Source organism: Ruditapes philippinarum, unplaced genomic scaffold, assembly GCF_026571515.1.
Source record: "Ruditapes philippinarum isolate M1 unplaced genomic scaffold, ASM2657151v2 ctg6308_1_1_1_1, whole genome shotgun sequence".
In the NCBI taxonomy this organism is placed as follows: domain Eukaryota; kingdom Metazoa; phylum Mollusca; class Bivalvia; order Venerida; family Veneridae; genus Ruditapes; species Ruditapes philippinarum.
Genome location: NW_026856902.1, coordinates 193,003 through 207,769, shown reverse-complemented (window position 1 = coordinate 207,769; position 14,767 = coordinate 193,003). Strand labels below are relative to the sequence as shown.

The following is a 14,767-nucleotide window of genomic DNA, read 5'->3' as shown; positions in this document are numbered from 1 at the left end:
AAACTTCAAATATATATCTTCCTACAGAAACCCTTATAAAAAGAAATAAAACATCATATTTTAGTTGAATTTTTAACAACATTTTAAGGCTTTACAGTTGAACAGTTTATCGCCTCCACGTAAGTTACATTTTTATTTAATATTTAATTTAATTTTTCACGCTATGTCGCCTCGATGCAAATAGTTATCGAATCGATACATCCATTAATTAGTAATCGGACAAAATATTCATTCTGGCAATTAAATAATTGTAACTATGTTTAAGTATGTCTGGAATTATTTTAAACATTAATTTTTCATACTCTGAAAAATTCAGCCAACTGATTAGAAAACAAAATGGTAACAAGTGAGTGTGTCTGATGATACGATAAGCCCGGGAAAAATGGTATATGTACTGTCATTATGGAAAATAGGCGCGTAGTTAGGAGGTATTGGAGCTATCGAGTAATATCTCATTTAGGTTGATGCTTTGCGCTGGCCAGGGTGTTTAACATTTAAATCAGTTTTATTCTATTTTTTATTGGATTTTTTATAATATGTATTCAAAATGGATATGTATTTCTTAAAACTATTTATGCATGTTTTGTTCGGCTTGAATACTTTTCAAACTACTGCACTGGAAATTAACAAAACATCGCCACTAAGAAAAAATGGTAAGTTTGACAGTGTTTATCTTTTTTCTCTAGATTTGAGATACCGTTACGCTTTTCGATATTGTAATTCTAACGTTTAAAACATGTAAGTAGTTTTATATGAATACTTGTAAATATAAATTTTAAAAGTAATGTTGTACGTAGGTAAAAACAAATAATTTCTTGTGTAAAATTGACGAATTTGGAAATAAACGCTATTCCAAAGAAAGGAAAAAAATAATTATGATAAACCAGCTATTTAAGTGGCAACCTATATTTCGTACACATCTTTTAATTCATGTTTTGTGGTCAATGTTTTTATTATTTATACCTTTTGACTCTGTAGTCTAACAGAACAATTCAATTAAGAAACTACCAAAATCATTGAATTGAATTGCCAGACAATCGGTGTTTAATCAAGACAAAAACATATAAGTTAAAAGTAATATTATTTTCATTCCTTTTCAATTCCCAGACAGTATTTCAATCGATTTTGTAGAAATATCATACGCTTTTGGCACAATAAAATTACTAGGAAATGTCCCGTCAAAAGAGAATTTCCTATTAACAATTGTCTATGTAATAAATTTATACCGTCTTAAGACTACACTAGACAGATATATTTGCATCGTAAATTGTAGTGTTTTGTACCAATAATACTGTCAAATCCAAAGCTGTTTTTCATTGATGAGGAAGACAATTCCGGAAATCGATTTATTAGGCGAGGAATTACTAGCCTATATGCAAATAGCTAGCCTACAGGTCATTGTCTGTACAGGTATATAACTATAGCATGTTTTCTGTTTTATAGTTTAAATATTTCATGGCTGAAAAAAAATGTTTCAATTAAAAGTCAGCATCTTTTGTAAAAATGTTATTTAAAGTTAAGAAATGAAATAAAATATTCGCGAATATTCGATGTCCTCATAAAAAGTTTTAATTTAAAATCAATCAAATATATGTCACATCTATCAAATAAAAATAATTCAGATCTGCTTTTATTTGTCAACTTTGAAGCATAAAATCTTTTTATGTCATAAAGCAGCATTAATGTGGTTCATAAAGACATAAGAACAATTATTCTTTATTATTCTGCAAAATTATAATTTTGTGATTTAGTTATTCGGTAGTCAAATATGCGATGAGATATTTTATGTTCACTTCCTTAACTTCTATTCTAAAATATCAGCTATGATTGTGATGTTTCACAATATGAAACAATGGTCTTTGCTTAACACTAGAGGTATTTCAAGTGCAATGGTAGTAATTATAATATCTAGTTATATATATTGGGCAGGAGGAGTATAGGTATAATTTGCACTGAAGATAGAATGGGTTGTTGTTTATTCAGCTTCTGCAAAACTTCATTTTCCATTAATGAATGTTATGAAATAAACCCGTAAATATAAGTGCCTGGAAAATATAAGCATTTTTGCAAACAGCTGGAAAATTAACTTTAGATAAGTTCTGTGTAAAAATCTAAGAATAAATACGGTGAAATTGGCTTAAAAAGAGCTGTATTCAGTTGCAATATATTTACATTAATATTTATCTTTGCTTTTAAACTTCAACATATTTGTTATTTCAAGACAAATTTGTAAAAATATTTAATTTGTGTAAGAAGAAAACCACTAAACAAAGATATGTAAATTAGATTTCTAAATTCTGGTTTAGATAATGTACTATGTGTTTCTGAAACTAATGAACAGATGCACTGCAACTTCTTTTCCATTCAAATGTGCAAGCACAACATTATATTATATTATCACTTTTGCAGGTTTGTCAAAATAGCGTAATTTTTATTTGATCGAAATGTATATTTTTTCCAAATTAAAAATTATCATTTACATCATAATCAAATCACTAAATCACCAAATACTTTAGCAAGGTTTTATTATCAGATCAATTTTTTCAAATATCAATATATTTCTATGATGTTAAATTAATGGTATATGTTGATGTCTGCTTTTTATATGATAAGTTAGCATAAGGGTGAATCAACGGCATAGCTATGTGGTTTAATAAATAAATAAAAGTTATTATACAAACACTTTATATAGATGTTTGTGAGCAAAATAATTTCAAGTAATTTGTGTTACAGTTCATTTTGCGAGGAAATATGATTAGCTGTTTTGCTCTACCCAAGAATCGAATGAAGTTTTTAATGCATGTAACTCAATATGTGTGTTTATATCTAATGTTCTTCAAAAACCAATACCAACTAGTTGTACCTGATTATAAAACAAATATATTTTCAACCAATCAGAAAATCGCAAAAGTGTAGTATCGGTTAATGTGTTTTTCTCTCGTATTTAATGATAGTATCATTTGATAATTACTTGGAAGCTGATATATTTGTAACCAATCAGCCGCAAGGAATTTTGCATGTTGACGTTTCGTTATCATGCATTTACCGCCTGTATATAAAATACAGAAAGCGTTACACAGGTACTTTCATTATTGAATTATCAGTCTGTCTTTATCGGAGATATTATACAGTCACATGTAGTTAAGCCGTCGTTTTATTTGACTAATTTCATAACGGCATCATGGATTTAAAACATTTTCTTATGGTGAAAATATTATTTGTGTTTAATGAATTATATGCTTGCGACGGAAAACTGAATGAAAGTACATTGTTAAGAAAGGAAGGTAAAGCCAACATTTTATTTATATCGTATTAGAATGATATATTATTTATCGAATATATATTATGTACGTTGCATTTGTATATTTATTTAATACGCATTAAATTAATTATATATGAATTTATATATATGAATAACAAATACTAAAAAATAATATACTCGATACTGTTACACTCTAAAAGGTAAATTGAGACTTTTGAATGCATGAAGAAATGGTACACTTACGCCACTATGCCTTAAGTGAGTAGACAAACGAACGCTACACACTGACCAAGAAACACTCCTTTCACAACAATATATTATCAGCTTTAGAAAGCCCGCACAATTCGAAATACATGATTACAATAAGATTCTTATATCATTCTTAATTAAATCTATAACTTGTTGTATCTTTTATACTTATTATACTCATCTATATTCGAGGAAGTATTTTTTATATGTATATGATTACAATGTATGGTTATGTTTATAAATCGTTTCATCGTATATTACAAGATACACTACAAGATACACTTGTTATCATTTTGCCTTTGCTGGAAATCCTTTATCACCCTTCATCACATTGTTTATGATGCAGGTTGCTACAAGTTTTAGAACAGGTGCACTGTGCATTATGCTATTAACAACATTGCTGATGCAAAGCATTAGAAACTATCAATTATTTCATATCAGTGTTGCTCAACAAGATGTTATAAAGAGATAAAACCCTTTTTTCTGCTAAATTAACATACAATATTTAACTCGTCATGTATTTGTTTGGAACTTGTTAGCAGATAACTATTAAAATTATTTATTGTGGCAAAAAAGACATATTACTTATCTAACTTACAAAGGATTCTTCATTCTAATCGTTATAGTATTTAAGCATAAACAACTTTTGTACCGTCGCTGGAATTGTATTGCTTTTACAATAAATAAGTTAAACATATTCGCTACTAACATATATTAAGTAAAATTAAAATATAATATATTTTTCGAATATTAGAATTGAAAATTTAAATGTTTTGTTACATAACAGGGGAAGTGTGTAACCGTTGACAGTTCTTTCATAAAAATGAAAAATAAAAAATACATGACATATCCCTTGTTTATAATTCTCCAATTAAAGTTATCATGCTTGTGTTGATATGGAAAAAAGAACTGTGTAATGTGGCATTTATGTTATAAAATATGTATTTTTATATAAATTCGTATTATAGAAAAACCGGTTCTAACATTTAACATGATTTATTATATACTTATAAATGAAATATTGAGAAATATTAATGAAATAAAATGCGTATTTTCATTTTCCGTATTTTCACTGTAAAATTTATTTTTCACTGCAGTGAAACATATTTTCCGTATTTTTACTGGTGTCTTGCCGGACTACTTTCTTTTAAATTCTGCCAGTACACAAAATTTAAGGGAAAGTCTTTCAAATTTTATCGCAAAAAAGATAAATGTATATAATAAACAGAAAATTCAATACTCTATCATATAGAGAATATTCAAGTTTTTTCTATAAATACATGATTTATTTTCATCTTGTGGCATGAAAATTACCATATTTCACTCGTGGCTACCACCACTCATGAAATATTTATTTTCATACCACTCGATGAAAATAAATCATGTATTTATAGAAAAAAACTTGAATATTCTCTATATGATAGTACTGTAAAATATATTGCTTTGTTCTTTTGCGTGCAATAATATTTTTTTTTTATTTTTTGTATTTATTTTTACAGTTTAAAATATTCCATGCATCATTTTATAAAGAAGAAAATAAACACGATGGAAAGAAATGAAATATACGATAGGTAAAACTTAGATGACGTCTTATTTTCTTGAATTTCATCGATGGTGTTTTTTTCTTACATAAAGACGGCACTATGTGCGGCATTGTATCTTAAACTCCCTTATTTCAATAATTTCGACTGCGAATTTTCAAGGTTATCACAATCGTAATGTATATAGATACATGTGTTTCTCATTTAATGTTTGATAATTATAAATACCATTGCTAAATATTCTTATAAAGATTTTATAACTCGCTCTGTTTCAAAGAACTAATATTGTGACTTGTTTGTCCTGTTGCATTGTTTTATATGAATTACAAAATGACGCAATACCCGAATTCTATAAATAACTTACATATTCAATTGTAACATCTATGTCTGTGGTGTGTAAAAGAGATATCTAACTTACCATAACTTTTCGTATCGCCTTCAAATATCGTGATAATGCCCATTTTGTTCTTATAACATTCAATATTGGTTTTCCGTTCTCAGTCCCGTCTGGATGCAATAATTACCATTTCCTTTCAATCATCAAATCATGTGTGCTTTCTTGCTAATGGTTATGCTTTTTACAAGCGACAGAAAAGGAAAATTATGTAACGTGCCCATCAATCTATGAAGCAAATAAAAAAAACCAACAAAGGCTGTGTACAAACTTGAATAGTTGTGAATTGAACAATACAAGTGACAGAATGATGAACTGCTTTCAATACTTAGATTTGTCCCGTGTGTACCGTTTATTGATTAACTATCAAATGATAGTATGGTGTGACTTTTATTGAAATGTTATTCTCTCCGGAATTTATAGTATTAATTTCATTTAACATGCAGCTACCAAAAGGACCATAACATTCATTTTAGTACAAAGATATACATAAGAAATATTATTAATGAAGTTTTGAAATATATATTCATTACAATGTGTCAAATATAACGCTCTATTAATAACCATTATTTATGATAATGTTACTTTTATGCCACTTAAACATATTTATCTTCACTTCAGAGAGTATTCAGGGAGGAGTGTTGTTAAAAATAGCGTTTAGTCTTTTCACAAATAAGTAGAAAATGAGATTAATTATCACTTTTTGTTTATCTATCTAATTACCTATTTATCTAATCACCAAGAAGATCGTGTATTTCTCTTATCTTTTGATATTAAGTACATTAATTCTAGACACCTGCTTATAGTTATGAGTTTTCACGCATGTTACTACTTTCGTTCCTAGAAAGATATAATGTTGCCATTTCGTTTTAATGGTGTCAGTCATTTGTTTGTTTACAGTTTGATCGGCATACAATAATTTATCATACAAATAATCTTATCATGTGGTTAAGTTACAGTTTGCTGTGCAAATCACGAGAATATATGTGCATACTAATTTTGCGTATATATCATTCTTAATCTTTTGTAAATATTTATATAACTTCTTGTATTAATTTCACGCTAATGAAAATACAGGTGTTATAGGTACAATGTGGCCAAATAGTTCTTTCTTTACTTGCACATACACTCATCAAAAGAAATTGAAACTTGTAGAAACTAATGCAGAACTAAACAGTTATTAATGACAAATTACTTAATTGTTTCATGCTTTTGCTTTATAAAAAGACTGTGTAAATTCATTTCAACTACAAAGTCACATAATTAAATAAAAATAACACAAAATAAACATATCTAGCTGATATACGGGGAGAAATAAACCGCATAAAATATTCAGATCGTCCGTTTCAACGATGATCAAAGTTGATTATTGCAAAACTGTTCAGTAGTCAATAGATTACAAGTAGAAATAAGTAAAAAAGAATGTTAGACAAATATGTTGATCAACATGTATTTCGCCTTGGAAAACTAACTGGTACATTTTGAAGTGGCTATAATATTGAGATGAATACACAGTTTTGATAGCATTAACAGTAAATAAATACAGATATTTAGAGTGTATTGTACATTTGCGATAGATATTGAAATGTGTATTTATATATGTATGTATATCATTTCGGATCTTTATTTTTATGTCCGACGGTATATACTGTATTGAATGCAAGGCATTAACAAGAAAAAAGTGTTTAACACCTGTTATATATATTAAATGAAATTCATTAAGCCTGTTATCTCTTTGAATCTAGCAGCAAAAATATACTTTTGATATTTGCGGAAGCACAAGAATGTGTTTGATAAGGCGCGTCTGAAATTCATGGCATCGAATTCCCATTATTGATACATTATGCAAGTTACATGTACAACTTTCAGCCACAAATTTACATTTATCATAAACGAATTAGTAATGAATTTACTAAAATAATAAATATACTGTGATAGTGGGAAATATCCTTCTCGTTAAAAAGAACCTTCTAAAAATAGGAATTACGAGAGTAGCATCGGCTTTCTGATAATATAAAACACAAGTTTACCGATTTGTAAGGGTCATCAATAGTCCTTTCTTGTCATCCGTCATCCTTGTAGTACATGTAAATAAAACAAGTGATCTTGTATATATATATGAAAAGCAGTAAAATAGAGGAAAAACGGAATCCTAAAGAACGTCCAAAACGACAAAATTAAAAATGTTGCAGGCTCGGTTTTATTTAGCCTGTTCATGGTTACACTTACCTTAACTACAACTTTATTCAAAAACTGGTGATAAACAAATAGATAGTATTTTAATTTTCCAAATTTACGATACATTTCCTAAAAAAAATCTGACAATTCAAATTCAAATATTTTCCATATATCAGTAATCATTAATAAAGACAATTTATGAAATTAATGAAGTGCAAAACGTTTAGTATTTTTATCAAAGTTTGTTTGAAATTGTCAAATATCCACATGCTACATAAAACCATATTTCACCATTGCTTTGGTTTTTCCGAAACATATTTCATTATAGTAAACGCCAATTTTGCCGAAATAGCAAGTTTTCGGAAAGCACGTTTCCGATAAGAATAAGAAACGGCGCTGGTTTAATACTGAGTGATTGCTCTGGTTGTTGTCTGGGCGTGTACATTAGTAACAACTGCGCTTTCCTTTTGATTTGGTTGTCGATATGTCAAGTATATACCAAACTATAATAAAATACGAGACTAATGTCGAGAACAGAATGTAAATGTTTACAGATAATACAAAACTGGTCTTTGATCTTTAAAGATAGCATTATGAGAAGAGGGTTGAGACATTCATAACTGCAATAAAAGACTAGAAAAGTGCATCAAATTAATCAAAAGAACGACCATTTTAAATGAATAAGAGTAATATTGTAAAAATCTCTAAAGAAGATGATGACTTATTTATGGTGAAGCACTTTCAAATACTTCGATGACTTAAATAGCATTAGAAATATTATAATTGAACGGCTTACAATGTATATGTTTCATTTATATGTTTTATGATTTATTTTATATGTAAATGTTTGTAGACTTACTTGATAAGATATAACTATTTAGATAACAATTTAGATTTAATACTAGTAGCATATTTTTTTTATAATATTTAAACGTAATATTAAAACGCTACGTTATTTTTAGTTCATTGTTTCAACTATATTTATAAGTATATTGTGTTTAACTTTTTAAGTTTGACATTATTTTACATTTTGAACTCCTGAAAGAAAGGCCTTGAATAAAACAGTGTTTTATTTTCATTTGCTACATACCGTTGTGTTATTACAAACGAATGCATCGCTCACATTTGATTAGTATTTCCCTTTGCAACGTTACAGACGTTTCCATTCAATAACATATCATGTCAGTAAACAGTGCGTATATATTACAATTAAGTCGCCGAAATGATTCATATTGGTTAAAAACTGACGTCTAACACGCACGTTAAATTCATGCGTAAAGATACATTTTTTTCGTGACGGTATAAATGGCATTGATAATATTTTATTTTTCAGACGTATATTCCAAAGAATGGTCTAGCATTTAGTCTAGTTTCTATCAATATTGATCATAAAAACACTATTGAAAACTTAAGTTTGATTTTTAATTTAGATTCTTCTTCTGTTTTTCTTTTAGGATATCTTGAGACATCAATGGAAAAGAAGCTTATACGAACATTACTCGAAGAATATGAGGCTCGCGGGAAAATGGGACGTCCGATAGTAGAACAAAATGATACTTTAACCGTCTACTACGGTCTTAGCTTAATTCAAATTCTTGACCTAGATGAACGTAATCAAGTTCTGGCAACTAATGTATGGGCATCTTATGTAAGTGATTTTTTTCTCTGAGCTTTAGATGGTACACCTTATTATAATCATATTGGCATGTAATATTTTGTGTAATTATATTATTTGTAATAAAGAGTCATTTTAAACTTAGTCAATATTTTTAATTTATATGTGAACTTGGGTTTTCCTTAAAATACTCTTGTAAGTTTGTGTTAATTGGAAATTTTCATAACCACAAATGTTGTCATGTAAAGTCAAAGGCCCATGTCTTTGACACGACATGGAGTGTATATAGACTAAATGATGAATTGCGGAGATGATAAATTATTTGTTTTATAGGCATGGAAAGATATTTACATGAGTTGGGATCCTGAACTGTACGCAAACATTACAAAAGTAAGAGTTCCGTCTGACAGAGTTTGGACGCCAGATATAAAACTATATAACTAGTAAGTAAACAATGAGATCTTTTCCTATCAAAAAATTTACTACTGCTAAATTGCAAGTTTACAATTATAAGTATTCATTTATGAATAAAATATTAAAATTGCTCTTGATTTATTATTTTACATATCGTTCATCTGATTTGTTTAACGACACATTTTTATTACGTAATATACATAAACATATTTCCATTTTTAAGAATATTAGTAGGCTTTACAAATACTATAATACAACCTTTTTGTTATTTATTTTAAACATACATGATATAAAAGAAATGTTATCGTTTTATTTCAGTGCAGATATAAGACTAGAAGAGAAACGAGAGACACTAGTTGTAGTTCAACATGACGGTAGTATACAATGGATTCCACAGGCCATTTATAAAAGTTCGTGTTCAATTAATATTCAATACTTTCCATTTGACGTCCAAACGTGTAAAATGAAATTCGGCTCCTGGACATATGATGGCAGTAAAATTATGCTTGAACTATTATATGACGTGAAAGAGGGATTTGACTTTACCGAGTATATACCAAACAACGAATGGAAAGTTGCCTCATCATCTGCTAAGAAAAGTGTGATATGGTACACGTGTTGTCCTGGAGAGCCGTTTGTAGACATAACATTTTATTTACAGATCCGGCGCCAGCCTGCCTTTTACAACTATATTCTTATTTTGCCTTGTATCCTGTTATCGTCTCTCACTCTAGTTTTGTTCTGGCTACCTCCTGAGTCTCCAGCAAAAATGCAATTAGGTTTGTAATTTGTTTTTTTTAAATTAAACATTTGAAAATATTGCTTTTTAAGACACAAATGAGTTTTTCTTTGAAATATAAATCTAAGTAAACGTTACTATGTGTTTCTTATTAAATATAGGATGTTGTAACTGTAAGGTTTGCAATTCTGTTTGAATTATATGAGGAAAATTATTCAAAGAATTGTAAAGAAAAGCGTTCACATTTGAGTATTTTGTTGTGTTTTATAACGCACGAAACCTGTCAACGTCATTTGGCGGCTTTACTTGCGAAGAAAGACCTTTGGTGTTCCTCCGTGCATAATTAAGACACAAACGTTGAGTATAAATAAATAAATTTTGAGATGGTATCAATTTTTATATTTAATTTCATTTAATTTGGAAAGCTTAAAAAAATTATCAGATATATAAACATTTATTTCGTTACAGGTATGAATATATTTGTGGCGTTTTTCGTGTTGCTTCTGCTACTAGCCGAGTCTACACCTCCATCAGCGTCTTCTATTCCCCTTATAGGTTAGTTATTTGATAATAAGTAACAATGCTATATAGGAAGTATTTCATTCATTTATGTTATAGAGGGTTAATTCACCTTTTTTCGTGCATTAACATCTATAGTAGCAGGAAGGCGAAATTAAAGCCCAATGCCCGAGGGCGAGGGATATAGTAAGTCTAAGGGCTTTTGAAGTTGTCAATGACCAAGAAAAGTGCAATGGCGAAAATCCTGTATAAAAGAATACCTCATAATCGGATATTCGGCTATTGTATTTCGTATAACGAATCACACACACAAGTGCTTTACGGACTTTATGGACTTGACTAGAATCAATCCGTTAATTAATGCATGTTTTGTCCTCCGTTAACGTATACGTGTACCTGCATGCGCAGCTTTTATGCAAGAATTTATATTAATATACAAATATTTATGTTCAAATTTGTGTAGCATTCAGTCTTATTACTTTTAATATCAATTCGTAATGTGACACTATTTTGTACAGATAACATGTCAAATAGTTAGTCATGATATAACATTTATTTTTTTAAATGCTACACGTTTGAATCAATTGTTTTTAAATTTAATTTACAGGAGCGTATTACTGCTTGAATATGGTTTTAATCACATTATCGGCGTTTCTGTCAGTGATTGTGGTCAATTTGTATTTCCATGGGGCCAAACGGGATGTCCCCTTTGTTGTTAAAAAGGTGAGAGCTTTACTTTAATAATCAAGTACATATATGTAATTATACCCTTATTTAAGTACTCTGCATATTTACAAGAAAATTATTTGAAATAACCAAAGTTTTGTAATATTATCAGTCATAAAATTTGCCAAATTAATATTAAAATAGTTTACTAATTATTGATACACAGTATAAGATTAGCGGATTAGTAAAAATTGAAACTTACAAGTGTCGTATATTTTTATAAATAAACACGTTGTGCAAATCCTCTGTTTCAATTCAGATTTTGAATGGTCAATTAAGTTAATATTAGATTTTTGTTCATAAAAATGTGCGTAAAATCAGTAAAATATGAAACATTTTAATCAAAGTCAAAAATATTCCTAACAAAAAGCGCATAATTTATCACATGTATTATGAATGATACTGATATGTCTAAAAATGTGCGTAAAGTCAATCAAATATCAAATTTTTTAATAAACAAACATATTCCTAACAAAAAGCACATCTTAACATGAGTGACATTGATATTGTCACTTGTAATCAGCAACATAATATTTTGTAAACTATATTACATTAAATATTTCAGATTGTTATTGATGGTTTAGCACGGCTGTTCTGCATGCGTGGAGAATTTGTCAAATTAGAGAATGCCGGTCGAGAAATTGGAAGTAAAAGATATAATGTTGTTCCTACACAACTAAACAAAGACATCGCTTCACACATGAATGATAATCATGTGCCATACACCGATGTCGCCGACGAGGAAATTCTTATCAGGACGCTTTCGGATGGCCAAACAGACAAGCCGGAAGCATTGTGGTTGAGAAGCCTTGCGCATGACATTCGTGACATCCGGTCACAGTGTGAATATCTAGTTGACAAGCAAACGAAACTCGATAAACTTGAGAAAACAATTAAAGAGTGGAGACTGGTTGCTGTTGTACTTGACAGACTGTTCTTTGTCATTTATCTTATCATAATGATTGTGTCCATTTCGACGGTATTCGATTTTGTGCTCTTTGGAAAGGACGGGAACAGCAGCTCATAGTGCTGGTTTGAGGAACAATCAGTTCCAACTATTCTTGTAACACGCCTTAGAGGAGTAAATGTTATATAAATTTGTACATGTTTGAAACTGTGCTGAAATCATTAAAAGTCGTCCGATGTGATAAATGTAATTATGTTATAGAAAAACTGTAAGAGAATCGTTGTAAACCATATGATGCTGTAAAATGATAGAATATTTATTATTTATGTTCTTAGCCTTAGAATCGTTAAGATCAACGTCTGTATGAAAGTTTGTACACTTAACAATTTAACATGGATTAAACTTGATAGAAGTAATTATTTAAAATGGGCGTATATCTTGTCCAGAATGAAGAATCCCGACGGCCAGGTTTTGGTATAGCTAATATATACATTATTTATAATATTGAACAGACTCAATAATAATTGTTTAAGGACCACAACTATTGTCAAAAAGCACTAACAATATAAAGTTTGAAAATCTAATATAGATCAGATTGAGCGTATAAAACAAGCAGATATGACAAAAATAAAGAGATTTTCTCAATAAACTTTTTAAACCTGTACAAAGTTTAGTCAGATTTGAGTTAAAAGCGTTAATTCTTTTTTCATTTTAGGTTATTTTGAACAATGGAAATTATTATTAAACAAGGGCTATGATCTGACACTTGTACACACGTTATTAGTAAATATTCACATCAAATGCTATGGAAAAAAGCCGAAACATGTATTCAGTCCAGTCATGTAAAATACTTCAGTGAAATCTCTTTGAAAAATCGTAAATTAGTTGTTGGTTTAAACATATTTATTTAAGCTCGATTGCGAAACAAGTTCTTGCAACTTATATTAATCACTTTCGAGTCCGCTTCCTGGAACCAACCAGTACTGGTGTCATATGAAGAAGCATGGTCGTGACCCGAGTAGGGCTCGACCCATGATCTCTGGGTTGTGAGGCAGACACCTTAACCACTAGGCCACCACTCCCCTCAAATTAGTTGTTAAATAAAGAATGAATTTTATCATGATTATATAATAGGGCATTGAATATAACACGAGTTGCTTCCTATATTACTGCAATATTTGATATTCATATAAATATATGATGCTTATAGATAGATAGGCTGTTGAAATAACATACAAAGCAATATTTGTCTTCCGGTCGCATTTTATATTTTAATTTCATGTTTACTTTTATATATTTAGCTTGAGTATTTCTATGGTATAACATAATAGATTTCTCAATCCTCTTTAACTTCTATTTGGCTAAGAAGACAAACGTTGTATTTGAGCTTTTAGAGGCACAATGTTCTTTTATTAGCAATTACAAATCATATCATTAATAAATGGTTGTAAATAAAAAAAAGATATTATTGTTGTACCTGTATGTAAAAGTAATTATGTCCCTTTCATCGTAGTAATACATCTTATCACGTGACAATGTATATTTGACGCATGCCTGTTATTGAATTAAATGATTTTTGTTTAAATATTAAGACTTTAGCTACTTTTTGTATAGCTTGTCTTTTTAACATGAATGTACACACACCTAAAATTCCTTTTCCATCTCATGACATAATTGTTACAAATGTGTAAAAATAGATTGCCACACTTTTCATCAAACATTGACAAGTGACGTATTTTTGTAAATAAACTTTGATATGACATTAAAGATTCATGTAGCAATATCTTGTGGACTGCTGCTGGGTAGGTAACTATATAAAAGGAGCAAATATGAATTAAAGTGTTCACGGTTATCACGTGTTTGTTATTTTTATATCATATGCTCATGTTATTGAAGAGAATATAAAATATCTCATTTGTCGTCTTTTGATTAATTTGAAATAGAGAGAAATAAAGGATCCCTACAGAATGCCCAAAACGACAAAATTGAAAATGTTGCAGGCTCGGTTTGATTGAGTCTGTTCATGTACGGTAATGGTAAGTGCAATGGCAAGTTACCGTCCACGCCCCTTAGCACCGGCCTTAGCAGATGATGGTAATGGTGAAATGTTGAATTGAGAAACATCCGCAGATGTGTTCTAACGTGTGAACGTACCTCACTTTCCAACCCTTCCATTGTCTTGTTCAAAAGAGGAAAAAGATTTAAAAAAAACATATCTTGAAT

The 14,767-nt window shown here is 29.4% G+C and overlaps 1 protein-coding gene across 2 annotated transcripts; it reads left to right on the top strand.

Annotated features, from left to right (window-relative positions):
* The first annotated feature begins 468 nt into the window (after window positions 1–468).
* On the top strand, window positions 469–14,396 carry LOC132748087 (neuronal acetylcholine receptor subunit beta-3-like). Of its 2 annotated transcripts, none has more exons than XM_060737633.1 (7): window positions 469–653; window positions 9,079–9,272; window positions 9,573–9,682; window positions 9,972–10,432; window positions 10,861–10,947; window positions 11,519–11,634; window positions 12,203–14,396. In XM_060737633.1, the coding sequence occupies exons 1-7, from the start codon at window positions 548–550 to the stop codon at window positions 12,662–12,664; spliced, it is 1,536 nt and encodes a 511-aa protein (XP_060593616.1). In that variant the 5' UTR covers window positions 469–547; the 3' UTR covers window positions 12,665–14,396. The 2 variants fall into 2 exon arrangements, with proteins under 2 accessions (XP_060593616.1, XP_060593617.1); XM_060737634.1 differs by lacking the exon at window positions 469–653 and adding an exon at window positions 2,982–3,284.
* The last annotated feature ends 371 nt before the right edge of the window (window positions 14,397–14,767 follow it).